General features: G+C 44.0%; 1 protein-coding gene and 1 non-coding gene across 2 annotated transcripts; one reads left to right on the plus strand and one right to left on the minus strand.

The window, feature by feature from the left end:
• Nucleotides 1-663: 663 nt before the first annotated feature.
• Nucleotides 664-23,087, minus strand: PGAP4 (post-GPI attachment to proteins GalNAc transferase 4). The gene is made up of 2 exons (XM_039218185.1): nucleotides 22,987-23,087; nucleotides 664-4,599 (listed from the first exon to the last, which is right to left on the minus strand). The coding sequence occupies exon 2, from the start codon at nucleotides 4,520-4,522 to the stop codon at nucleotides 3,311-3,313; it is 1,212 nt and encodes a 403-aa protein (XP_039074116.1). The 5' UTR covers nucleotides 4,523-4,599; nucleotides 22,987-23,087; the 3' UTR covers nucleotides 664-3,310.
• Nucleotides 18,841-18,948, plus strand: LOC120220965. Its single transcript, XR_005525700.1, has one exon. It is a non-coding gene; the product is annotated as a U6 spliceosomal RNA (small nuclear RNA).
• Nucleotides 23,088-26,314: the final 3,227 nt, after the last annotated feature.

Here is a 26,314-nt window from a genome sequence, read left to right on the forward strand (position 1 = left end):
AGGACTGGAGGGACCTGGAAGCCACAGCACATTTCCATTGCAGTTCTAATATATTAAGTACTTTTTAATTACATTTCCAATCATCTTTGACATAGCCCCCAAAGGTTTTCCATATAAAATTCAACCTAAAAAAAGTGCCAGTTAATAAGTATTTCTCAGCCAATTCATTGTAGTTGGGAAAAAAATATCCAAATGGTTCATGTGACTTAAAATTAGCCAATTTCATATGTGTTACTGTAATGCATCACAATGCATCATAGAGTATATAAAAATCCCACAGTAATTAACTCCAATTAGAATGCCTCTCCACTGAAATTAAGTCACCAATTAAATAAATTCTACCCAATGAGGGGTGTATCCAAGGTAAATTAGATTAATCCTACCATCCTATTAATTCAGTTTGTGTTCTCCAGTTGTACTGTAGTATTTTTACCCTTCTTCCCTCAAACAACAACAATAAAAAAGAATGCACAATTCAAATGTTTCCACTCAAGAGATACAACAAAATCAGTTATCTGTCTTTAAGTAAATAGCCCATACTGTGAATGGTTACCTTGGGACTCCAAAATGGCGCACGTGTGTGTAGTTTCAATGTTATTCACCACATTAGAAAAATCCATCCGTAGAGATGAGAGAGAATGACAAGAGTCTTCTCAGGATGCCTCAGTGGAACAGGTGCCTTTATTGGAACTGATAAGTCTATTCAAATACACTCAGTCACAATAGGAAGCTTTTCAGCCTGACAATAATTTAAACCCTGAAAGGTGAGCAGGTTCTGTTAGAGACCTTCACCCTCCAATGACCTATGTCCTTTGTTAGAGGAAGGGGACTTTAGCTCTCCTTTAGCCCCCTTGCTTAGGATTAAATGAGACTTCAGCTTTGGTGTAAAGCTGTCAACTGTCCTCACAAAGGACAGCATACAACAAGTGGCCTCTAGGTATGAGGGGAAAAAGGGAGGGAGAGCTAGATGCAGGCAGGGACAAAATGGCAGAACTGAGCCTGCATCTGCAGAAAATGTCCAAAGACAGTAGGCTCTAGTTAAGATCTATGGGGGAAGGTGTCTTTGTGTAGGTAGAGAAATTAGACAAGGCAAAAATGACGTTAGCCATCCAGCAGTCAAGGGAGGGGATGTCTGCATGCGGTAGACAACTTAATTAGAAAGAGTAGAAATATCAACCAGCAATGATTCCCTATCTTCTGCCTGGCTAGCCTAGATGCAACACTCTTGTCACTGGGCACAAAACATTCATGAGGAGATCCAAGCGTTAATGGAACAAACTATAATGAGTTGTAGATTGAAGGTGGTTCTGTTCTTGAACACAGGGAAGAAGTTACTGAAAAACAATGAATTTAGGAGTGGAATCTGAACATCTTGATAAATCATCTAATAGCTCTGCTCACTGTGGACATTCCTGAGGGACACGTAACATCTCACGATAACAATACAACACATGTTATACCTGTTTGTTCCCTAAGACCAACGGGACGATGAGGGTCTACCATGTCAGCTTAAAGAGACATTTTTCGGTCCAGGTTACAATTAGATTCTACAAAAGAGAATTTGACAACATAGATATTTATAAAATGAATGTGGTTAAGAAAAAAGTGCAGGAGCTGAAACTCAGAGGAGCTACGTTCCCATCCTGCTTCTGCTGCTGTCCAGCCGTGTGAACCCAGAAAAGTTGTTTCACATCCCTTGGTCTCAGTTTGTCCATCTGCAAAGCATGGTATGGAACCCCCATGTACTGCCTCAGTGCTCAAGGGGCTCTCCAAATGGAAGCTGACCGGAAATTTAAAAAGCAAAAGAAGGCATGACACTGAAACAAACAGTCCACACTTGAACTCCAATGTAGACATACATCCTCACAAAGGGACTTGTTGGCCACTGGCTTGATAATTACTGTCAGAGGACATTTATGTGTAACTTTGGAGAAAAGTAATTTTCAGATGCTAGTCTTGGAATAAACTCAAGAGGAGTCTCAGATTATTTCCCATTTAAATGAGCAATTATTTTTGGCTTGGTTGGAAGAGATGCTGGATGAAAGCTGAGCTACATATTCTTCACAGGTCACAAGGCCAAGTCAGTTATTCTAGTAGTTTGGTCCAGAATGGCCTCCCCAGGTGGAAGCCCTACGCCTTACAGCACACTTTAAAGTATCACTAATATCTTTATCCAAAATACACTTGGGTTTCATATGCTTATTATAGGAGAAAGAACTAGTGTTTGCCAAGTGCCTTCTATGGGATAAGGACTTACTAGGTGTTTTACATACATTCCATCATTTAATCCTCAAGGCAACTTTAAAAGGTAGGTATCACCATCCCCATGTCACAGGTGAAGAAACTAAGACTCAGAGGGGTCATAACTTGCCCAAGTTCACATCCCTAGGGCATGGCAAAGATCTGATATAAAAATTCAGGCCTTCTGACTTCACAGTCTACATTTTTGCTTCTCTAACATCATGGTATCCAGAAGAAGAAAAAAGTGAGGGTACATGGTTAGGCAGCAAAATAAGAGAAAAGGATATGCTATTAGTAAAGATCTCACCCATTTTACATCATTCTGCAATGTCCGATTTTCAAAGAATCAGAATATGATAGAAATATTCATATTAAATCACTACTGAACATAAGCAATCTGATTTTGATGATCCAGAAGGTGCCTGTGGATCTTGCTGTGACTTAAAGTTCTCACTAGTGGTATTGGCTAGGCGTACACTACAGACGCGTGGAAAAGAAACACCAGGTAACAGAAGCGCGATCACCTGCCTCCAAGTCACCAGGCCCTGCAATGGATTTTACTGGCTTTTATTACACCACATCAAAGAAACAAAGGGAACCTATCAGCATGGTCCTGCCTCTTTGGACATACAACCATTCTCATGCCCAGAGAGAAAGAAATCAATTCAAAAGGATCTCACCTTTCACCAAATTCTGTCCCTTAAAATCCTAAAACAGTCCTATCTTTGTGCACACTATTTTTGGCAGTCACCAGCTCTATCACAAAGCATTGCCAAAAACAGCTGGAGACTAGCACTGGTATGTAAATGCCCCCTCAGAGGGTGGGTCAGACTGCATGAGGCAGTGTGGCTGTGTGGAGGGAGGGGGTCCCGACTCAGGGCGAACATCTATTCCTGCTGGAGTGACCAAAGCCAAGGTCCTTGACGTGTATGTTCTCAGCTGTCTCAGTGTCTAGATCCCTAACAACATTAAACAATGAAATAACTGCAAGCAACCAGGTCCAAATAAAGAGCTCGATACTGGAATCGCCAAGAAGTGGCCAATTTCAGAAAGGCATTTCTTGGAACAACTAGAGCAGACTGGGATGAAAGTTGTACCGGAGGCTGGAGAAGAGCCCAATGTGCTTCACGAGGTTGGGCTCCACCACGTAGGCCCGCTCCCCCTTGGCCCTCAACAGTGAGTAGAGTGCCATATCCTTGCCAAAGCCCTTGTGGCAGTACACCTGAGACAGGTAGGTGAGGGTCCGGCGGGCCGCAGGGGCAGGGAAAAGCATGGCTGGGGTGCAACACTGAGAGGCAGGGACCACGCTGTACAGGGAAGGACTCAGCCGCCGCAGTTCCAGGAAATAGTGCCGGCCCACCAGCTCCACCAGACCCATGCTGTACAGGGAGAAGAAGAGCATGACAGGCCAGCTGAACCCCGGACGGCTGGCAAACCGCATGTATATCCAGGTTAGCAGGGGCCCCAGCAACATGCCCACACCGACCCACTCCAGGATCCGCATGGGCTCAGGGTTGATGTAGTGCTGGAGCCTCTCGGGATGATAGAGCTTCAGATAGAGGGCATCTCTGAGGTGTGGCTCGGAGAAGCGAGCCCGCAAAAGGTGCTCCAGGACTGGGAAGATCTGCTCTTCTGGAACAGCATCGTCTTCCACCATCAGGACGTAGTCTGGGTTGTAGGTCTGCAGGGACGACTCCAGGCAATAGACATAGTCCTGCTTCTCTTTCTCAAACGAGTTGGTTGAAGGGTCATCGCCATAATCATCCTCGGTGCCCTCGTAGCGGTTGGCCACGGGGACATACTTAGACAGCAGCTTGGCATCGAAATGGCTCACACTACGCTCCACATTGCACAGGAAGAGTTGGTGGCCCTCACACTGTGGGCCGCACTGTTGAAGCAGCCGATGGAACTGGGACACCACCTGCAAGACGTAGTGGAAGCCAGGTTGCCTGTCAACAGTGATGATGGTGATGACCAGCCAGGGGCGGGGGGTGGCCTGCCACACGATGGGCACTGAGCCGTTGGCAGAGGGCAGCTCCTCAAAATAGTGGAGGGCGGCTTCGCCCTCTTTCAAACTTTGCTGCAGGAACTCCTGACTCATTTGGTTCAGATGCCAATGGCGCAGGTAGAAATAAGAGTGCAGAAGGCGATGGCAGGCCAGCGGGGCCAGCAAGCCGAACGTCACCACTGTTAAGATCAAGAGCTGGACAGCCGTGCTGCCCCAGGAGAGCCGCCTCAGCCTCCGGAGGAGCATGGCAGCTGGAGGGGCTGACGTGCTCATGAGGTCAACTTCTGGTCAGGTCTGGTCCCAAGAACAAAGCATCCTGGAGCGCAGGCCCCCCTCAGCACAGGTCACACCTAAAGAAAGAGGAAGGACAGAATGGTAAAAGAGGTCTTAAAAAACCCAGTGGCAGAGGGGCCCCTGAGTGCCTCAGTCGGTTGAGGGTCCAACTTCGGCTCGGGTCATGATCTCATGGTCCATGGGTTCGAGCCCCGCATCGGGCTCTGTGCTGACAGTTCAGAGCCTGGAGCCTGCTTCGGGTTCTGTGTCTCCCTCTCTCTCTGCTCCTCCCCCATTCGTGCTAACTCTCAAAAAAAAAAAAATTAATTAATTAAAAAAAAAAAAACCCAGCGGCAGAACTCCGCACAGATCAAACCGGAAATTCGAATTCTAGGTTGTAGCTACTAGAGACTTAGAAGGCTTTTCTCCAGGACTGGTTAATGGTCTCTGGGATTCTTTCATTATTTCCATGAGCAAGGAAATCTTGGTGTATCCCAAGTTCCCACACCTACAGGTGCTTAATCAGGTTTACAGTGTGCCAGAGAATCACCGGGTAGGCTAGTGAGATCATTATTGCAATTCGGCAGCTACGCAGATATGCAGGCTTAAGACAGACAAAAAAGCAAGACAACACAGAAGAAATACATATTTAAAGCAAATTCCAAGGTGTGTAGTAAGTACTGGTGGACTGGGCATAGCAATTTCTGAAAATTGTTTTTCCTGCGCCTCTCAAACGAGAAAAGGACTATTCAGGATTCTCTGAAATGTCTTTGTCAAGATCTTCCATTCTAATTTCTTTAATCTCATGCAGCTATCCTTAAAATTGCTTATCAATTTAGTGCTGATTATTCTCTCCTTTCACTTTTTAGAGCACTACCCCAGGAACCGGTACCAGTATCTTCCATATGCAAGCAAACTCCAGGGCCCCGGACTTTGGGAGGGGGGAAGGTATCTGCAGGAAGGTCTAGGAGCAGCTTTTGAATGAGGGAGGGAGGGGATAGGCAGAGATGAAGATGGAAGTGGCAGGTGCCCCCAGCCTGGTCCAGAAAGGATGTTGTGTGATGTGACGGCTCAGAGTGCAGGCCTGAGGTCAGGCACCCGTGTGACTCTCGGCTTAGCCACTCAGCCGGGGGAAAGTCACATCACCTCTTCACAGCTTGGACTCCTTATCTCTAAAATGGAGATGATAATAATACCTTATCAAGTTACTATGAAGATTAAGTGTGTTACAGAGCAAAACAGTACAGAATATAAATGCCATTAAAATGTATGCATATGTGGGGTGCCTGGCTGGCTGAGTTGGAAGAGAGTGTGACTCCTGATCTCAGGGTCATGAGTTTGAGCCCCATGTTGAGTGTAGAGATTCCTTAAATAAATGTGTACATATGTACAAAGTCAAGTAATAACTTGGGAGTAAGCAGGCCTAATGATCTGAGGAAAAACAGACTATACCAAGGAACAAAATTAAAAGGACAAAGCCAGTATTACACTAGTAAGGTCAATGCAATACTAAGCGGTGTCTGAAGAGTACATGGTAAACCTAAACCCTTTACATCAGAAGCATAATAAAGAGTGCACGCATTTGGAAGAAACTGCCCAGCTTGTGAGTAATCTTGTGTGGTACTTGCCCAGGTACCACATGAAGGCTGTGGTGCAGGGCTCAGTGCCCACATTCCTCCCTTCTTGGGCACCCGGAAGGACCACATTCCCCAGCCCATCGTCTTCCAAGTGAGGTGAGATTATGTGACTAGGACTTGCCAGGAAAAAGTGAGCCAATGACAGGTGTGCCTTCTGGGCCAGGATGGTTGAGAGCAGATGTGACTTCTCGATTTTCTCATTCTCCATTTGCCAACCGGGTGGACAGCTCTGGTGGGTCTGGAGGAGGGCGGAGCCACCAGATGGCAGGAGCGTGAGCTCGTGAATAGAGAATAAGGTCCTTCCCACTGCCCATCTCCCAGCAGCCTCCCAGTCTAGAGTGGGCTATATGGGGAGTAATACATAAACCACTGTGTCTAGTCACTAATGATTTTTGGACTCGTTTATTCCAGCAGTTACCTGTCCAGCCCACTAGAGTTTTGTAGAACACCACACCTCTCTCTATAGGACGATGACATAGTAATTCAAGGGAAGTCCCATGTCAGCGTCAGAAGCAGACTATACTGTGGGACCCCGGAGGTGAGACAGACTACCCCAGTACTAGTAGGAGATCCAGATAGCACCTGAAGGGGGAAATGGCAGGGAGAGGTTTGCATACTATGCCACCCAGGCCTGCTGGTGTGTGAACGTTCCGAGTACATAAGACTGGTTGCTTCTCCCTGGAACTGCTCAGGCCGATGGAGTTAATAAATGATGTGGATGCACATCCGCATGGCCTCACCAGTTTCACATCACTCCTAGGAGAAGCCGAGCCGAGGACTGAAGCTGGGTTGAGCTGACGCGCCTGCGAGGGAATGGAGTCATTCCGGTGGCTTCCTGCTCACCCTGGCCTTCCTACTCTTGCTCTCACCCAAGAGAGCTGTACCCACTTAGAAGAAGGAACAAAATACAGTCAACAAGGTAAGGCGTGCAGCTTGGAGAATGCCAGGCATGTTGTGAGTACAAAGATGAGAATGTGGTTATGATGACTGTGCAGAGCTCCGGGTTTGCTGTGAAATCGCTATCCACACTCCTTCAACACTCACTTCCAGTGACAGTTTCTGGTAAAGCAAGAATGTGACACTCCAGCCCAGATAAATCCCAGGGGTAGGACGTTTAAGGATTATGTGTGTGTGTGTGTGTGTGTGTGTGTGTGTGTGTGTGTACATGCACAGACAATTATCATTTAAAAATATAAATCTGGGGCCCCTAGGGGCTCAGCTGGCTAAAGGTTCAACTTCAGCTTAGACCATGATCTCGTGATTTTGAGACTGAGCCCTGCATTGGACTCTCTCTGTCAGCACAGAGCCTGCTTCTGATCCTCTGCCTGCCCCCTCTGTCCCTTCCCCACTCTCTCTCTCTAAGATAAAATAAATATTAAAATATAAATCTGATCATATCACTCTCCTGCTTAGAACACTTCTGTAGCTTCCCACTGCTCTGTTAATAAAATCCAAATTTCTTATCATGGTCCACAAGACCCTTTTGATCTGGACTGTGTCCTTCTCTGTCATCTTGTTCTACTGTCCCTTTCTCAAGTTGCTCAAAATTAGAGGTTGGTGATCTTTTTCTGTAGAGGGCTAGACAGTAAATATTGTAGATATTTTGGGTCACATACTCTCTCTGTTGCATAGTTTTCTTACGCTTTTTCTTTTTGAAAATGGTTTAAAAATATAAAAACTATTTTTAGTGCTCCAGCTACATAAAAACAAGCTGTAAGCCAAATTTGGCCAGCAGCCCATAGTTTACCAATCCTTATTCTAGACTAGCATGGTCCAATGGAAATATAATTCAAGAGTCATACATGTATTTAAAATCTTCCTTGGGGCGCCTGGGTGGCTCAGTCAGTCGCTTAAGCGTCTGACTTTGGCTCAGGTCATGATCTCATGGTTTGTGGGTTTGAGCCCCACATCGAGCTCTGTGCTGACAGCTCAGAGCCTAGGGCCTGTTTTGTATTCTGTGTCTCCCTCTCTCTCCGCCCCTTCCCAATTCATGCTCTGTGTCTCTCTGTCTCTCAAAAATGAATAAAGGTTAAAAAAAATTAAATATATGCTCACGCTGTCTCTCTCTCNAAAAAAAAAAAAAAAAAAAAAAGAACTGAGGAGCTCCTACACATAGGGATAATGAGATAATACCCATGTTGAAACCAGTAGGAAAGCCTGAAACACACTCCAGCAATAAACCCCACCCCCAGTACAGCACCATACAATCTGGAAGGAACTCCCAATTCCTGGCTTCTTTCTGTGGAGTAAAGGGTTTGGGCCACATACGTATCTAGCATTCCAAATTTTAAGACTCCCACCTGAAAGATGGGCCCCCCAAACAGCTAGCTCTAAATGCCAATTGGGCTTGCACCCAGGAGACCAACAGGACCATAGTAAAGAAAGAAGCAGTTCTTAGTGGTTTCATGGGCACCTGTCACTTCTATCCCCTCCAGGGCTCAGCATGCAGAAAGCAGGCAAAAAACACATTTTTTTTCCTTGGCAAGGTTTGGAGCGCATACTTTGCAAGCACCTGCCAGAGGGTCCAGCTTCTAACTTAGAGAATATCTAGGAGCTGGCTGAGATTCTCTGCAGAGCCCAGGGGGCTCATGAGCACTTCTCCCACGGGCTCCCTCCAGTGATAACACCAGATCGCCAGCATCTCTCTGGAAGGCGCTTGTACATAGGTCTGGTGCCCCAACTTTTGTGGCAACACCTGAGGGATGGGCCTCTGGATCACCTGGCTCTAATAGACCCCCCCCAAAAAAAACCCTCAAAAACTGTGGGAACCAATAAATGAATTCCGTAAAGTTGCAAGAGATGAGATCAACATACAAACATCAGTGGCATATCTATACACTAACAAGTAGAAATTAAGAAAACAATCCCATTTACAAGAGCATCAAAAACAATAAAATACTTAGGACCAAATTTAACCAAAGAGGTGAAAGATCTGTACACTGGAAACTATAAGACATTGTTGACAGAACTGAAAAATGACACAAATAAGTGGAAAGATATTCTGTGGTCATGGATTAGAAGAATTCATTTTGTTAAAATGTCCATATTACCCAGAATGATCTACAGATTCAATGTAATCTCTATTAAAATTCCAATGGCATTTTCCACAGAAATAGGAAAAACAATCCTAAAATTAGTATGGAACTACGAAAGACCTCGAATAGCCAAAGCAATTTAGAGCAAGAAGAATAGAGCTGAAGGCATCACACTTCCTATTGTTAAACTGTATTACAAAGCTATATCAAAATGGTATGGTATTGGCACAAACAGACATACAGACCAATGGAACAGGAGAGAGATCCCAGAATTAACTCTTGCATATATGGTCAATTAATTTATAACAAAGGAGCAAAGAGTAAAGAATGGATAAAGGATAATCTCTTTAATAAATGGTGCTGGGGGCGCCTGGGGGGCTCAGTCAGGTGAGCTTCTGACTTGTTTTCGGCTCAGGTCATGATTTCATGAGATCAAGCCCTGTGTCTGGCTCTTCACTGCTTGGGATTCTCTATTCCTTGCTCTCTGCCCTTCCCCTGCTAATGCGCACGCACTCTCTCTCAGAATAATAATAATAAATAAACATTCAATAAATAAATAAATGAATGGTGCTGGGAAGAGTTGATAGCCAAAGCCATATGCAAAAAGCTTGAGCCCTATCTTAGACCACTCACAAAAATCAATATAAAATGCAGTAAAGACTTGAACAGAACACCTGAAGCTGTAAACTTCTACAAGAAAACATAGGAAATAAGCTTCTTTTAAAAAATTGTTTACTTACTTGAGAGAGAGACAGAGAGCACGCATGTGAGGAGGGAAGAGGTAGAGACAGAGGGGAACAGAGGATCCAAAGTGATCTTTTTGACAACAGAGCGCCTGATGCAGGGCTTGATCTCACAAACTGTGAGATCATGACTTGAGCCAAGTCAGACACTTAATTGACTGAGCCACCCAGGCACCCCAGGAATAAGCTTCTTGACATTGGTCTTGGCAATGATTTTTTGGATATATCATCAAAAGCACAGGCAACAAAGGCAAAAATAAACAAGTGAGACTACATCAAGCTAAAAAGCTTTCACACACCAAAGGAAACCATCAATAAAATGAAAAGGCAATCTATAATATGGAAGAAAATATTTGTAAACCACATATTAGACAAGGAGTTAATATTCAAAATATATAAAAATTCATACAACTCAATAGCCACAGTAATAATAATAATAATAATAATATCCCAGTTATTTAAAAACAAGCAAAGGAGGACCTGAATAGACATTTCCCAAAGACATATAAACAGTCAATAGGTGCTTGGGAAGGTGCTCAACATCACCAATCATCATGGAAACAAATCAAAGCTACAATAATATATCACTTCATCTCCATTAAGAGGTCTGTTATCAACAAGGCAAGAGATAACAAATGCTAGCAAAGATGTAGAGAAAGGGAACACTCGTGCACTGTTGGCTGAAACATAAACTGGTAAAGCCACTATGGAAAATAGTATGGAGGTTCCTCAAGAAATTAAAATAGGACTACCAAATGATCCAGCAATCCAACTGGGTATATATCCAAAGGAAAGAAAATCACTATCTCGAAGAGGTATCTGGCATTGCATATTATTCACAATAGCCAAGATATGGAAACAACCCAAATGTCCACTGATGGATTAATGAATAAAGAATATGTGGTATATCTATGAAATGGAATATTATCCAGAACTTTAAAAAAAAAAAAAAAAAGGGAGGGGCGGCTGAGTGGCTCAGTTGGTTAGGCATCCGACTTCAGCACAGGTCATGATCTCGTGGTCTGTGGGTTTGAGCCCCACATCAGGCTCTGTGCTGACAGCTCAGACCCTGGAGCTTGCTTCAGATTCTGTGTCTCCCTCTCTCTCTGCCCCTCCCCAGCTCTTGCTCTGTCTCTGTCTCAAAAATAAATAAACGTTAAAAAAAATTAACCCCCCCCAAAAGGGAATCCTACCATTTGTGACAAAATAGATGAATCTGGAGGGTATTATGCTAAGTGAAATAAGACAGAGAAAGACAAATACTGCATGGTATCATCTATATGTGAAATCTAAAAAGAAAAAAAGTCAAACTCATAGAAACAAAATAGAAAGGTGGTTATCATGGGGAGCCTGGGTAGCTCAGTCAGTTAAGTATCTGCCTTCGGCTCAGGTCATGACCTCACAGTTCATGGGTTTGAGCCCCGCATGAGGCTCTGTGCTGACAGCTCAGAGCCTAGAGCCTGCTTCAGATTCTGTGTCTCCCTCTCTCTCTGCCCCTCCCTTGCTTGAGCTCTGTCTCAGGTCAGCTCTGTCTCTAAAATAAACATTAAAAAAAAAAAAAAAGGTGGTTATCAGGTGCTAACGGGAAGGGTGTGGGGATAGGGAGAGGTTGGTCAAAGGGTATGTATAAACTTTTAGTTACAAGGTCTTTTTTTTTTTAAGTTTATTTATTTATTTTGGGGGGCAGGGAGAGAATCTCGAGAAGCCCGTTGCAGGGTCTGAACTCATTAACCATAAGATCATGACCTTAGCTGAAATCAAGAGTCATATATGCTCAATGGACTGAGCCACCCAGCTACCCACTAAGATGAAGGAGATCTTTAAGAAAAAGTAAGATGAAAAAGGTCTGAGGATCTAATGCAGAACTTGGCGACTACAGTTGACAATACTGTATTGTATAACTGAAATTTACTAAGAGAGTGGAACTTAAGTGTTCTTATAAAAAAAAAAGTTAAAAAATGGAAACTCTTTATGCAGAGATACAGAAAAATTGTTATTTTATTTCAGTTAAAGAAGACATAGGAAAGTATATATAGCACACTACCATATGTGTAGAAAAGGGGGGAAATACACACAAATGTACTTGCTTATATATGAGTCCACAAGTATTTACTGAGTGAACGAACTGATTGACAGCACAATCTTAAGTCCAAGTCCTCCCAGGCCTCGACTTCCTGCTGTATTTTCTAGGATCCTGCTGAGGGTCCTGGTTGCTTGCATGGCTGGCTTCAACATTTCTGTACGAAAGAGGCTTATATGTTGCAGGTGGGTAGAGGGGGAGAATTCCTTTTTTTTTTTTTTACAAATAGTTTATTGTCAAGTTGGTTTCCATATAACACCCAGTGCTCATCCCCACAAGTGCCCTCCTCCATGCCCATCTCCTCCCTCCCCCCCATACCCTTCAGTCCTCAGTTTGTGGGAGAAGACTTTCTTGAAGCTGTCCATCAAGCAAGCCTGATGATTTCCCTTCGATTTTTGTTATTAAAGTGGGGCCAGCGAAAGTAAAGAGATGTCCGTTCTATCCAAGCCATCTCATGCTGCTGCTCTCAGGCCCTACCCTTCCCCTGGCACCCCAGGCTCCTGATTCTCTCCAGGCTCCTGATTCTCTCTCTCTTTCCCCTCTGGCAGGTGGGTCAGGAACCGAGGCACCTGGTGCTGACATAAAGACGACCTTTAATCCCAGGCAATTTCCTCACTGGGTTAAAATCATTAACATTTCAAGAAACATCTTGCTTTAAAAATATGGTAGTGAGGGGCACCTGGGTGGCTCAGGTGGTTAAGCATCCAATTTTGGCTCAGGTCATGATCCCATGGTCCATGAGTTCGATCCCTGCATCGGGCTCTTTGTTGACAGATCAGAGCCTGGAGCCTGATTCGGATTCTGTGACTCCCTCTCACCTGGCCCCTTCCTGATCATTCTCTCTCTCTCTCTCAAAAATAAATAAACATTAAAAATTTTAAAAATAATAATAATAAAATAAATTTTTAAAATATGGTAGCGTTGGGCTCTTTGTTGACAGATCAGAGCCTGGAGCCTGATTTGGATTCTGTGACTCCCTCTCTCTTGGCCCCTTCCTGATCATTCTCTCTCTCTCTCTCAAAAATAAATAAACATTAAAATTAAAAATAATAATAATATAAAATAAAATTTTAAAATATGATAGTGAGACTGCTATTCTCCTGACCTTCCGGGAAAGAAAAGGACTCAGTTCAGAGGACACATGGTCCCCGCATACATTAATAAGCTCTTTCTGGGGTGAGGAACAGCCCAGAACTTCAGAGCTTATAATAAGGAGATGCATTTATTGCTCGCGGATCTGGGGATGCTGTAGTTCCGCTGGGTTCAGCTCCGGACTGCAGGTCGGAATCAGGTCGTTCCACATACCTCTTGTTCCAGGTCAGGGGTCAGAAGAAACAGCTATCTGGGCGTGCTCTTTTGGTGGATAGCAGGTATGCAAGAGTCAAAACACAAAGGTTCGTTTACAGCCTCACTTAAGCATGCCACACATTAAGTCCACTCGCCACGCACTGGCCAAAGCAACCGGGCAGGGAAATGTACTCCTCCCGCAGAGCAGAGGAAAGGAAAATGAAGGTTCAATAGAAAGCAAAAGCAGCAAGCCAATTTCTAAGCCCTCAGGAAAAAAGAAAGCTTCTAGTAATTTGTTCAGAGTCTGTGACGTTTCTAAAATGCTCACAAGGCATCTGGCCGCCATATGATTATACTCAGTATGAGTCCGGAGAGACTAGGGTAATGACCCCTAAATCTCAAGGTTTTATAAGAAAAGAGGTTTAATTCTTGCTCATGTTGCTTGTGCATTATGGATCAGGTGAGACTCTGCTCCCTGTCATTTGCACTCCAGAATCCAGGTAGATGAAACTGCCTCTTTTTTAGACACTGCTGGTTTTGTGGCAGAGGAGAAAGAGACCGTGAAGCACAAGTTGGCTCTCAAAGCTACAGCTCAAAAATGACACACATCATGTTCACCTACGTTTCACTGACCGGAGCAAGTTACATAACAACTCTTGGGTTCAACACAACAGTTATGTAATTTCTTTCAAGAAGGGGTACCAAAAGACATATGGCCAAGCCTGAAGCCAAAGATTAGGGAAATATGTCTCCAGGGAGGGGCAGAAAATACCTTGAACAGGGGTGCCTGGGTAGCTTAGTTGACTCTTGATTTCCTAGGGTTGTGGGATCAAGTCCCACATCAGGCTCCATGCTGAGTGTACAGCTTGTTTAGAATTCTCTCTCTCTCTCTCTTTCTCTCCCTCTGTCCCTCCCCTGCTTGCACACACTCTCAATAGAAAGAAAAGAAAAAAAGAAAATATCAATAATACAATCTAGCCCACCATCTTGGGCCCTAGGAGGTGGGATCAGATCCTTCAGTGATGAGATGACTGGTCTATCTAAAATTCAACCCCATGGAGTTAGGTAGACATTCAAGACTGTGTTCTGTTTGCTTTTTAAAATATCTTCCTAAAGGATTTAACCAATCGCTACACAGTGGGGTGTGGTATCCAAGGCCACCTATAATTTATTTCACTTCACTGATTTGGTTTTAAGATAACTTACCTGAAAACATAGGATTTTGAATTGGTAGTTCAAGGGAAGAAGCTCCTTACTCCCAGCCCAATCATGGAGGTGGGGAAGAAGGAGGACCATGTCTACATTATCATTCTGATTGTCTTTTTTCCAGAAATCCACAGTCACCCACAGCATTACCAACTCAGGACCACACTCTAGTGATGTTGTGGACTGGCTGGCATCTGTGAGATGGTCTGGAAACAATGACACCATTACAGCCCCGATTCTATGGCATAACGATTACTGAATTCTTATCTACGTGCCTTACGAGTGCACTTTGAAACACGACCATTTTGTAAACTGGACTATGCCTGTTACCGTGTCTTGGACAGACGGCTCAGAAAAGGTAGTAAAAGACAAAGACACCAAGAGATGAAGGCGAAATAGGGCTAGAATGAATAAATGGAGAGACAACGACAAGTTACATTTTATGGCAGCTTCTGAAGATTAACTTGAAGAGGTCACAGGGGTATGTGAGGCAGTACACCAGGCTTAGCATGAAGAGATAAGTGATCAAGAGGACTATTTCCCAAGTCAGCCCTCGTGTGTGAACGGCCCCACCATACTCCCAGGCACCTTGGGTCCAAAAGACCAGTACGTTCTGACTTCTCGCTCTTAGCCAGTCACTTCCAAAGTCCCAGCAATGCTACCCGTATGGCCTCCTGCACGCCTCTCTTCTCTCTTCCCCTCCCATGGCCATGTCCTTCTGCACTGCCTTACCCTCGCTGCTCCTTATCACCTCCAGGCTGACTAATGGCAAAAGCCTCCTAACCAGGCCTCTGACTTCGAGAAAAGACCAACTGAACAAAGCCAAAAGTTCCCAGTCCAGGTCTGGTCCCAACATTCACTAATTAGGTCCATTTGTAAAGAAATCATTTGATGTCTCTGAGACTATTTTGCTCCTGTCAAATAGGAAAATTAAAAGTGTCTCATGTATGGAGGCACCATGAAGACAAAATGAGACAATGGCTATGAAAGCTGTTTGTCAGACAGAAAACGGAAATGATGGTAACGTTTTACCTCATCAGCACCCATCTGATGCTCGGAACACGAGTCTGAACATGGCACTCTTTCCTATAGAACTATTCTATGATTCCCCAATGACTACGAATGAAGTCCACATTCTTTGCCATGACTCTTCAAAATCCAGTTTCAACTATCTCTCCAGACTCATTTCTTCTCCTCATGAAGGCTACTCAACCATTAAGAATCAGCTCAGAGGTGCCTGGGTGGCTCAGTTAGTTAAGGGTCCAACTTGATCTTGATCATGACCTTGATCTTGGCTCAGGTCATAATCTCATGGTTCATGAGTTTGAGCCCCGCATCAGGCTCTGTGCGGATGGCATGGAGCCTGCTTAGGATTCTGTCTCTCCTTCTTTCTGCCCCTCCCCGGGTTGTACTCTTTCTCTCTCTCAAAATAAATAAATAAACTTCAAAAAAAGGTGAGACCTCTTTTGAAAGACAACCCTTATCTCTTCCAACCCCAACGTGTTTCTCAAGTGCTTGCGCCTTTTACATAAACTTTCCCCCCAGAATCTTCCTTTGTCACTTTCTACTTTAGACTGTATCTATTTATAGCTACTACTTTTTAAGCTTCTGCTACAAATCCAAGTTCTGTAGTAGACTCTTAACATCTATTTCATTTAACCAAAATAACAACTCTCGAATAGCAGTGGAACTAATTCAATTTACATGAAAAAAAAAAATTACCAAGTTGAAAGCAAGAAATTAAAACAGAGGAAAAATTCCAAAGCCCACATTTTTGTCCCCAATGCCTGCTGCCTTCCATGGCTTCATTTATGTCCCCTGACTTATGCCCCAATTCGACTTATAAATCCTTTGTTAGTGGATTCAGTATGATTTATCTTTGGTATCCCTTGTAGACTCATCACAGAACTCTATGCATAGAAGAGGCTCAATATTTGTTGAGCTAACAAATGCCTATAGTCAAGTCATTTGACCTCTGTGGGCCTCAATTCCTCAGCTATAAAATTGGGAATATCAAAGGGCCTGGCCATATAATGTGCAGAGATCAGCTTATTTGTACATGTTTGCTGAGCTCTTATTACATGCCAGGCACTGTTCTAAGCATCTCATTGATCCTCATAAGAAGGTTATGAGAGGGGCACCTGGGTGGCCCAGTTGGTTAAGCGTCAGACTCCAGCTCAGGTTATGATCTCACGGTCTGTGAGTTCAAGCCCTGCATCGGGCTCTGTATTGACAGCTCAGAGCCTGGAGCCTGCTTTTGGATTTTGTGTCTCCCTCTCTCTCTCTGCCCCTGCCCCCACTCAAACTCTTGTCTCTCAAAATGAATAAATGTTTAAAAAACTTGTTTTAAAAAAGAAGCTTATGAGAAGTACTGTCATTCAGTCCGTTTTATACCTGAAAAAACTAAGGCACAATTAACTTGTACCCACAGTTAACAAAGATTTTCAGTGGGTGGCAAAACTCGAACACTCGAACACAGGCAGTCAGGCTCCAGAACCCACGTCCTCAACCAATCTGCACCTACAATTTCTGCACAAATTGGAAGCCCAAGAAAATCAGCTGACAAATCATTAGAAATGGTAACAGAGTTTCAGAATGTGGTTGATAACAATTAATATGTAAAAATAATGTACAAATATTACACGCACACACACTGCTTTCACCTAACCAGACAATAACCAAATTAATTAATGAGATAAAAGATCCCTGTCATAATGAAGTTAAAAACCCTAAAATACCTAGGAAGAAATTTTTTATAAACACGGAATATACACAAACACTATAAAATTCTACTGAGAGACACTTAAAAAGTCTTTAGTAAGTGGAGGGTTTCCCAGCTGGAAAGTCTCACTAATGAAAGAGGTGATAGAGTTCTCTTTTCCCCAGGAGGGTGTGGCCTAGTTCAAAAAATAGGCACTTGCAAATAAATTGGTGTATTTTGGAAGGAAAGTTGAGGCGGGTATCCATAAAAATTTTATGTATGCATCTCCTTTGACCTAGAAGTTCTACTTCTAGGAATCTACGCTGCAGAAATGCCAACACACGCTATCAAAGAGAGAAAAGGAGGGTTCATGGCAGTTTTGTTTGTAATAGTAAGAAAGAGAAAGATAAAGAGGGGGGAGCCAAGAGGGAGAGGGGAGGGGAGAGAGGGAAAGGAAGAAGGAAGGAGGAACTGCAGGGGAAAAAAAGGCCCAGCAACAGGGAACATATTTTAGATAATTCTACAAAGGGATGATAAGAAGCCATTAAAAAGGAAGAGAAAGTTTTAAATATACTAACATCAAAAAAGTCTTAGGTAGGTCTCTGCTATGGACTGAATGTGTTCTCCCAAAATTCGCGCATTAAAACCCTAATCCTCAGGGCGCCTGGGTGGCTTAGTCGGTTAAGCGTCCGACTTTCGCTTAGGTCATGATCTCACGGTTTGTGGGTTCGAGCCCCGCGTCGGGCTCTGTGCTGACTGCCAGCTCAGAGCCTGGAGCCTGTTTCAGTCTGTGACTCCCTCTCTCTCTGACCCTCCCCTGCTCATGCTGTCTCTCTCTCTGTCTCGACGTCGCCGACGTCGACGCTTAACCGACTGAGCCACCCAGGTGCTGACTCGGGCTCTGGCCGACAGCATGGAGCCTGCTGGGATTCTCTCCATCTCTCTCTGCCCCTCTCCTCTTTGTGTTCTCTCTCTCAAGAAATAAACATTTTAAAAATAAAATTAAAAAAAAGAAACGAGAGTGTGCTTGCCTCCTCTCTCTGCTCTCTGCTACTGAGAACACAGAGAGAAAGTGGCATCTATACACCAGAAAGAGGACCCTCAGCAGCACTCAACTGTGCTGGCACCCTGATCTCAGATTTTCAGCCTCCAGAAAATGTTTCTGCTGTTTACACCACCCAGTCTATGATAACTTGTTATGCCAAACTGAGCATATTTTCAAAGTCTCTAAAGGGAAAATAATGCAAACGATGTCAATGCAAATTGCAAAAAAAAAAAAAAAAAAGTACATAGTATGGTCATTCTATTTTTATTATGGAGTATAATTTAGTAGGAGATGAAGGTATGGAAGCTTCTCGTTTTGCTTTCAACACTTCTGTAAGAGCATGTACTACTTTTATGGTAATTATTAAATGTTCATTCAACAAATATGAGTCATGTGCACTGACTGGGATGGTGAACATGTCCGCCAGGGCCCCTATGTCCTGAGGGCTGTTGTTACCAAAAATCCAATAGAAATCCAAACAAAATTTTGTTTGCTTCTTTTGGTGGAGCAGGGAAAGGTTAATTAACTTGATCAAAGTATTCTAAAGATTTTCTGGAATTAATACTAACAAAAATGGCCAGGAAATGCTTGCTTTGCTGGTATATATACTGAAATTGGGGGGATATAGCAAACTTTAGCATGGCCCCTGTGCAATGATGACATCAATGTCATGTAATGCTTCATAATTTTTTATTGTGATGGTGGTTACATTTGACAAAATTCATCAAAATATATATTTAATGGGGCGCCTGGGTGGCTCAGTTGGTTAAGAGTCCGACTTCGACTCAGGTCATGATCTCACCATTCCTGAGTTCGAGACCCATGTCGGGCTCTGTGCTGACAGCTCAGAGCCTGGGGCCTGCTTCGGATTCTGTGTCTCCCTCTCTGTCTCTTGCCCTCTCCAGCTTGTATTCTGTCTCTCTCATGAAAATGAATACACATTAAAAAAAATTTAAAAATATACATATACATTTAAATGCTGTGTTTTATGGCATGTAAACTATACTTCAATAGAATTGCTTTTTCTAAGAGACAGGAAAATGATAATACAGAGCAATAAGAGAGAATCTGCCTAACTAGACCTTAAACCTACTATAAAATCTTCAGTCATTAAAATAACATGGCACTGGCACCAAAATGAACTGATAAATAGACAGAAGCAGAAATCCACACATATACAAACATGTAATAATTTAATCTGCCATACTTGAAGTAATTTAACTCAGGGGTAAAAAATGGACTTAATAGCTTTGCAGCAACTGGCTCACTATGCAGGAAAAGTAAATTACTGCTCCACTTTACAAATTAAACTAAAATAAATTTCACATTAATACTGTCAAACAAAAGGTTAAAAGTACCTAAAGGAAAATAAAGAAGTTTATTTATATAAACTTGGTTTAGGAAAGGACCTTCGCAGCAAGGTCCACAGGCAGAAACCATTAAAAAAATATATGACTAAGTAAAAAGTTAAACTTATATATGGTCAAAGATGAAAAACTAACATTAGGCAGATTGGGAAACACTATGCAACATATATGACAGAAGTACTACTTTAATATGTAATGTGCAAAGAGTGCTTAGAAATCAGAAACAGAAAGACATTCCAACTGAAAAGCAAAAGACTGAAAACTATAGAAAGCTAGTGAAAGAAATTGAAGAAGACACACACAAAAAAGGAAAAACATTTCACGCTCATGGATTGGAAGAACAAATATTGTTAAAATGTCAATACTACCCAAAGCAACCTACATATTCAATGCAATCCCAATCAAAATTGCACCAGCATTCCTCACAGATCTAGAACAAACAATCCTAAAATTTGTATGGAACCACAAGAGACCCTTATTGGCCAAAGCAATCCTGAAAAAGAAAACCAAACCTGGAGGCATCACAATTCCAGACTTCAAGCTGTATTACAAAGCTGTAATCTGATCAAGACAGTATGGTACTGGCACAAAAACAGACACATAGATCAATGGAACAGAACAGAGAACTCAGAAATGGACCCACAAACATATGGCCAACTGATCTTTGATAAAGCAGGAAAGACTATCCAATGGAAAAAATACAGTCTCTTCAGCAAATGCTGTTGGGAAAACTGGACAGCGATATGCAGAAGAATGAACTTGGAGCACTTTCTTACACCATTCACAAAAATAAACTCAAAATGGATGAAAGACCTAAACATAAGACAGGAAGCCGTCAAAATCCTTGAGGAGAAAACAGGCAACAACCTCTTTGACCTCAGCAGCAGCAATTTCTTACTTGACATGTCTCCAGAGGCAAGGGAAACTAAAGCAAAAATGAACTGCTGGGACCTCATTAAGATAAAAACCTTCTGCACGGCAAAGGAAACAATCAGCAAAACGAAAAGTCAACTGACACAATGGGAGAAGATATTTGCAAATGATGTATCAGATAAAGGGTTAGTATCCAAAATCTATTGAGAACTTATGAAACACAACAGCCAAAAAACAAATAATCCACTGAAGAAATGAGTAAAAGGCATGAATAGACACTTTTCCAAAGACATTCAGATGGTTAACAAACACATGAAAAAATGCTCAGCATAACTCATCATCAGGGAAATACAAACCAAGACCACAATGAGATACCACCTCACACATGTCAGAATCGGTAACATTAACAACTCAGGCAACAACAGATGTTGGTGAGGATGCAGAAAAAGAGGAACTGCTGGTGGGAATGCAAAATGTTTATAGCAGCACTATGGACAATAGCCAAAGTATGGAAAGAGCCTAAATGTCCACTGATGGACGAATGGATAAAGATGTGTGGTTGAAGATATTAATACAATGGAATATTACTTGACGATCAGAAAGGATGAAACCTGGCATTTGCAACAACGTGGATCGACTAGAGTGTATTAGCCTAAGCAAAATAAGTCAAAGACAAATATATGATTTCACCCATCTGTGGAATTTAAGATACAAAACAGATGAACATAAAGGAAGGGAAGCAAAAATAAGACAAAAGCAGAAAGGGAGACAAACCATAAGAGACTCTTAAATATAGGGAATAAACTGAGGGTTGCTGGCAGAGTGTTGGGTGGGGGGTGGGCTAAATGGGTGATGTGCATTAAGGACACTTGGGATGAGCACTGGGTGCAAGTGATGAATCACTAAATTTTACTCCTGAAATCATTATTACATTATATGTTAACTAACTTGGATTTAAATTCTTTACAAATTTTAAAAAAGAAAAGCAAAAGAGAGGTGACTAGCTGGCTCAGTCAGTGGAACAATGTGACTCTTGATCTCAAGGATGTGAATTCAAGCCCCACCTTGTATGTAGAGATTACTTAAAAAAAAAAAAAAAGTTGGAAGGTGGCAAAAGAATTAAGACAGTTCACCTACACAAATGCAAAAGGCCAGTACGCAGAGGAAAAAGGTACTGACTGCCCAGGGAATTCCAACATGCCAATTAAAACAAGATACTATTTTTGTCCATCTTATTGGTTTAGATGTGTGTATGCAGAGAAAACTTTAAAAATAAGACATCCAGAAAATCTCAACAATCTAGATGAAGCTTTGTCATCTTTACTTTTCTCCTTTACGTTTTTCTGTTTCCTGAATGCTTTGTAATACACTTACCCTTTAAAAAAAAAAAATCAGTAATAATGTTAGGTGTTAGACACAGATAGTTTTCTCTTGTCTCCTCCTAAAGTACCTGGTACAGTGCACTTTGGAAATGCACCCCTAAAAAAAGCTATCCCCTTACCAGGTTCAGTTCTCCGGGCGAAATAAATACACGTGCACGCACACGCACACACTGAACCTGCGGGTTTTGCTAATGGTCTGCATAGTGAGATCATCTCTGGAATCGCTCTGCGGTTCCCCCGGGGACAGCAAGGGACCAGCGGGGGATGCCAGGGTCACACCCACCCTGCACGAGCTCTCGCCCCCGGCTACCAAGGGCGCAGTGCGGTACCGGCAACGCCCGCGCCCAGGGGCCAGGGGAGGAAGTGACTAGAGGGGGTGGTCCTCTCCATTCCTCGCGGAAAGAGAATGCGAGCGGGAGACCACAGTCCCGGATCTATAGTGTCTGCCGCCGACCTTGGGCAGTCCCCGCCGCGCTTGGGCCTCAGTTTCCCCACTCGTAGGTCGGAGCCAGGCTAACTGGCTCCCTTCGGCTGGTCTTTCCGGGAGCTGAGAGGGACGCCCTCCTCTGCCGGGTCGCCCTTGCTCGGTGCCCCCGCTGCTGCGCAGAAACCCCACGCCGCAGCAGCGCGTAATCCGCGAGCCTGGCTGGCCCGAGGGGCGGACGCGCGAGGGACCCTCGCCTCAAGCGCGCGGCCATTAGGCGATGCGCCCTTCGGCTGTGCGGCCCGACCAGGCCCCCAGGACCGGGGTCTTAACCTCGGCTCGCACGCGCCCAGCTCGCGCCTTCCGGTCGGCCTCGCTGCGCAGCCGAAGCCGGGGAAGGGTGGAGAGACGCCCTCGCCGCGACACTCATGCATCCCTGCCCTGACAGCGGCCCCGCCCGCGCGGAGGAAGCCCTTCTGGGGTCCCCGCAGGCCCCCGGCAGGAAGCGGCCGGAGCTCCGGGCGCGGCCGCAGCGAAGCTCGCCTGCCCAGAGCGCACGGCCGGGGGCGCAGGCCCTCGCGCCGCTGCCCTCCCCGCGCCGGCGGCGGCCGCGGTAATCCTCGTCCCCGCGCCCCGGCCGCGATGCCAGAGCGGCTGGGCAGGTCGCACGCAGTGCAAACCTACCCGGGGAAGGCGGTCAGCTCCGTCCTCTGCGTACGCCGAGGGCCGCCTCCGGTGTCGCCTAGGCTGGCTGGCTCATCGCCACTGAGGAGCCATCGCCCTACCCTGAGGCCCGGGCGGAGCGGGCGCCGCGCGGTTCCGGCGCGCGCTGAGCCTCGCCTCCTCCCGCGGCGCAGCTCCCGCGCCGGGTCCCCTCACTCCGGCAGGCCATGTGACCTGCGAGCTGCGGAGCGACCAGCTTGTGGGGGGAAAAGGACGGCAAAAGGCGCCAACTGATGGGCAGAAAAGGAAAAGCAGGCTCGGGGCAAAGGAAACTGCAGTTCTGGAAGGATTAGGTCTCTGCGCTGTTCACAGCCCCAGGGGCCTCCAAGCATTTTCTCCGCTGGAGGGAACTGGTTTTGCCGGTAATAAAAATAATAGCGGACACCCCACTTCCTCCCCGAATCCCCACATCACCCAACGTTATTCCAGGTGCCTTAGTGAATATTCCTCTAGGCATCACTTCAGCCTGATCTTTACATATTATCATTCCCTATTTGCAAATGACGGAAGATTTGAGAATTGCCAAGTACAACCTTTCCTAATTCCAAACGCCAGAACTGTAAACATTTATTAAAAATCAGAAAGGTTTGGTTGAACTAGATCACCTAGCCAGGCATGGGATTTAGGTCTGTGGTTCTTTCCACTTGCCTGTCAGTCTCCCCTGGGGAGTGGCTTCGGTGATTCAGTATCCATCCCCAACCTTTAATTTTGGCAGATATTTATTGAAGAATTCTTCTTTCATCGTGCCAACAACACCATAGATGAAAATGAGGTAAGTAAACCTACCTCCAGAACTTCTTTTACATGAGGTTAAAAATTTTGCACAGAACGTTTAAGAGACAGAGCTGAGCAAAGGGAGAAGAGAATTATGAAAGAGATGTCGGGAAAGTGGCTATCATGACTAATGAAGGGCTTTCATGCATTGAAAGAGGTCATTTGTGAGCTTCGTCTCTCAGAAATCATTTAGCTAACAGGCCACAGAGGTTTAACAAAAGATCCAAAAATAACTAGGTGAGAGCTGAAGGAGGTAACTTAGGGTTTACTGTGAAAGAGCCAAGTATTCACTAAGTATATAATAAATGCCATTTAAGTGGTATTTGAAAATGTAATCTTATCATACATTGTAACTTTTATCCTATTCACCTATCATGAATGAAACTACCTGAAATCTAAGCACTTCTTTAAAAAAATTTTTTTTTCTTAATGTTTATGTATTTTGGAGAGACAGTGGGAGCGGGGGAGGGACGGGGGGGGGGTGCTCTTGAATCCGAAGCAGGCTCCAGGCTCTGAGCTGTCAGCACAGCGCCCGACGCGGAGCTCGAACCTACAAGCTGTGAGATCTTGACCTGAGCCGAAATTGGACGCTTAACCGACTGAGCCACCCAGGCACCCCTAACCACTTCTTAAAAAAAGCAGTGAGGGGGCGCCTGGGTGGCTCAGTCGGTTAAGCGTCCAACTTTCGCTTAGGTCGTGATCTCGCGGTTCGTGGGTTCGAGCCCCGCGTCGGGCTCTGTGCTGACTGCCAGCTCAGAGCCTGGAGCCTATTTCAGAGTCTGTGACTCCCTCTCTCTCTGACCCTCCCCTGCTCACGCTGTCTCTCTCTCTCTCTCTCCTAGAAATAAATAAAACATTAAAAAATTAAAAAAAAAAAAAAGAGCAGTGAGGTCTCAAGCCAACTCAGTCTCCAAATGAGAACTGCAGAATATTTTTTTCCCCTCAAATAGGTCATCACTACTCGTTCAAGCACAGGTATGTAAATCTGTTCCTGCCCTTGGGGCTCCTCCAAGTCTTGCAAACAGGAAGCATGTTTCTTTTGTGAGAGGAATAGAAGCAAACATAATATTCCATCACGTGGGCACACAGATTTATTCACATTAGTGAAATGATGTCTCGCAATGCACGAAAACCCTTCATTAGAAAGCTATTACTTTGGGTCTTAGAGGTTTTTCGGTCTTCCAGAAACCTACTTTAAGCAAACACTGGTCTAATGATGTAACACTGGAGATAAGAGAAAATGTGCACGTGGGTTGAAAACAAATCCTGAGGAAGAGGACTAAAGGAAGGGAATGTGGACTGATCCTGGGAGGAAAAAGGAAAGCCAAAAAAAAGTGAAAGGCAGCTCCTAGGGTTTTCACCTCATGGTTTTATTACCTTTCTTAGTGCTCCTAGTTCTAGGTCAGTTTGCCTTTCTAGGCTGAGGGTTAGCAAACTGCAACTCACTGCCTGTTTTTGTGCAGCCCACAGACTAAGAATGGTTTTTTACAAAACTGAATGGTTAAAAGAAAAAAAAAAGAAGGGCATTTTGGGAAATGTGAAAATGATGTGAAATCCAAATTTCAGTGTTCTTGGCACATGGTCATTCGTTTACATGTGTCTATGGCTGCTATCATGAGTTGAATAGTTGTGACAGAGACCTCATGACACACAGAGCCTAAACCATTTACTGTCTGGCTTGCAGACACCTACTCTAAAAAGTCTATTCAGTGGTCACAAGGTAAGGCAGTAAAGCCAGTGAATGTTCAAGTGGTTTCTTCTGTCAGCAGAGTCGGTGCTAGATATAAAGTTCACGTAGAATCTTGTTTGCATCTACCTAAACCCCCTTCCATCCACCTGAGCATCCATTCAGCCTCTATTTTACAAACAATATGGAAGAATTGTTCTGACATAGTGCCAACACCATGGATGAGAACGAGATAAGAGTGAAATGTGTGTCTGTTCTCATGAAGTCTGTCATTAGGAATACCCAGGGGGTGCCTGGGTGGCTCAGTCGATTAACGGTCCGACTTTTGATCTCAGCCCAGGTCTTGATTTCAGGATCATGAGTTCAAGTCCCAACTTGGGCTCCTTGCTCAGCGCGTAGGCTGACAGTTAGATCTGACACAGACAGGAGATTGGAAGTGATTCCCATTTCCTGGACCAGTCTCAAACCTCCTAATTCCAGACTTCTTTTAATTGAGAGGTTAAAAAAATTGTTTTTTGTTATTTTGGTTTTTAAAAATTATATGTGACTAAACTTCATCCAATATGAAGAGAAACACACGATTATTTGAAGTTGTTTCATACTCAATTTGTTAAAATCGTATAGAAAGACTAATTTACATGTTGAGTGGTAGTTGTAAGGGTGTTTATTATTATTTTATGTGATTTTCATTATGCATAGATAATAATAACTACATGCAAGAGTAACAGGGAGCCAGTTTATCAGATTAAAACCCAAAGTGGAACAGCCATCAAGATGTTTTATGAAAGATAATAAATTGAGAGATTCTAGGGAGAGGCAGGAGGAGTG

Source organism: Hyaena hyaena, unplaced genomic scaffold (genome assembly GCF_003009895.1).
Source record: "Hyaena hyaena isolate Hyena2069 unplaced genomic scaffold, ASM300989v1 scaffold_739, whole genome shotgun sequence".
Lineage (NCBI taxonomy): Eukaryota > Metazoa > Chordata > Mammalia > Carnivora > Hyaenidae > Hyaena > Hyaena hyaena.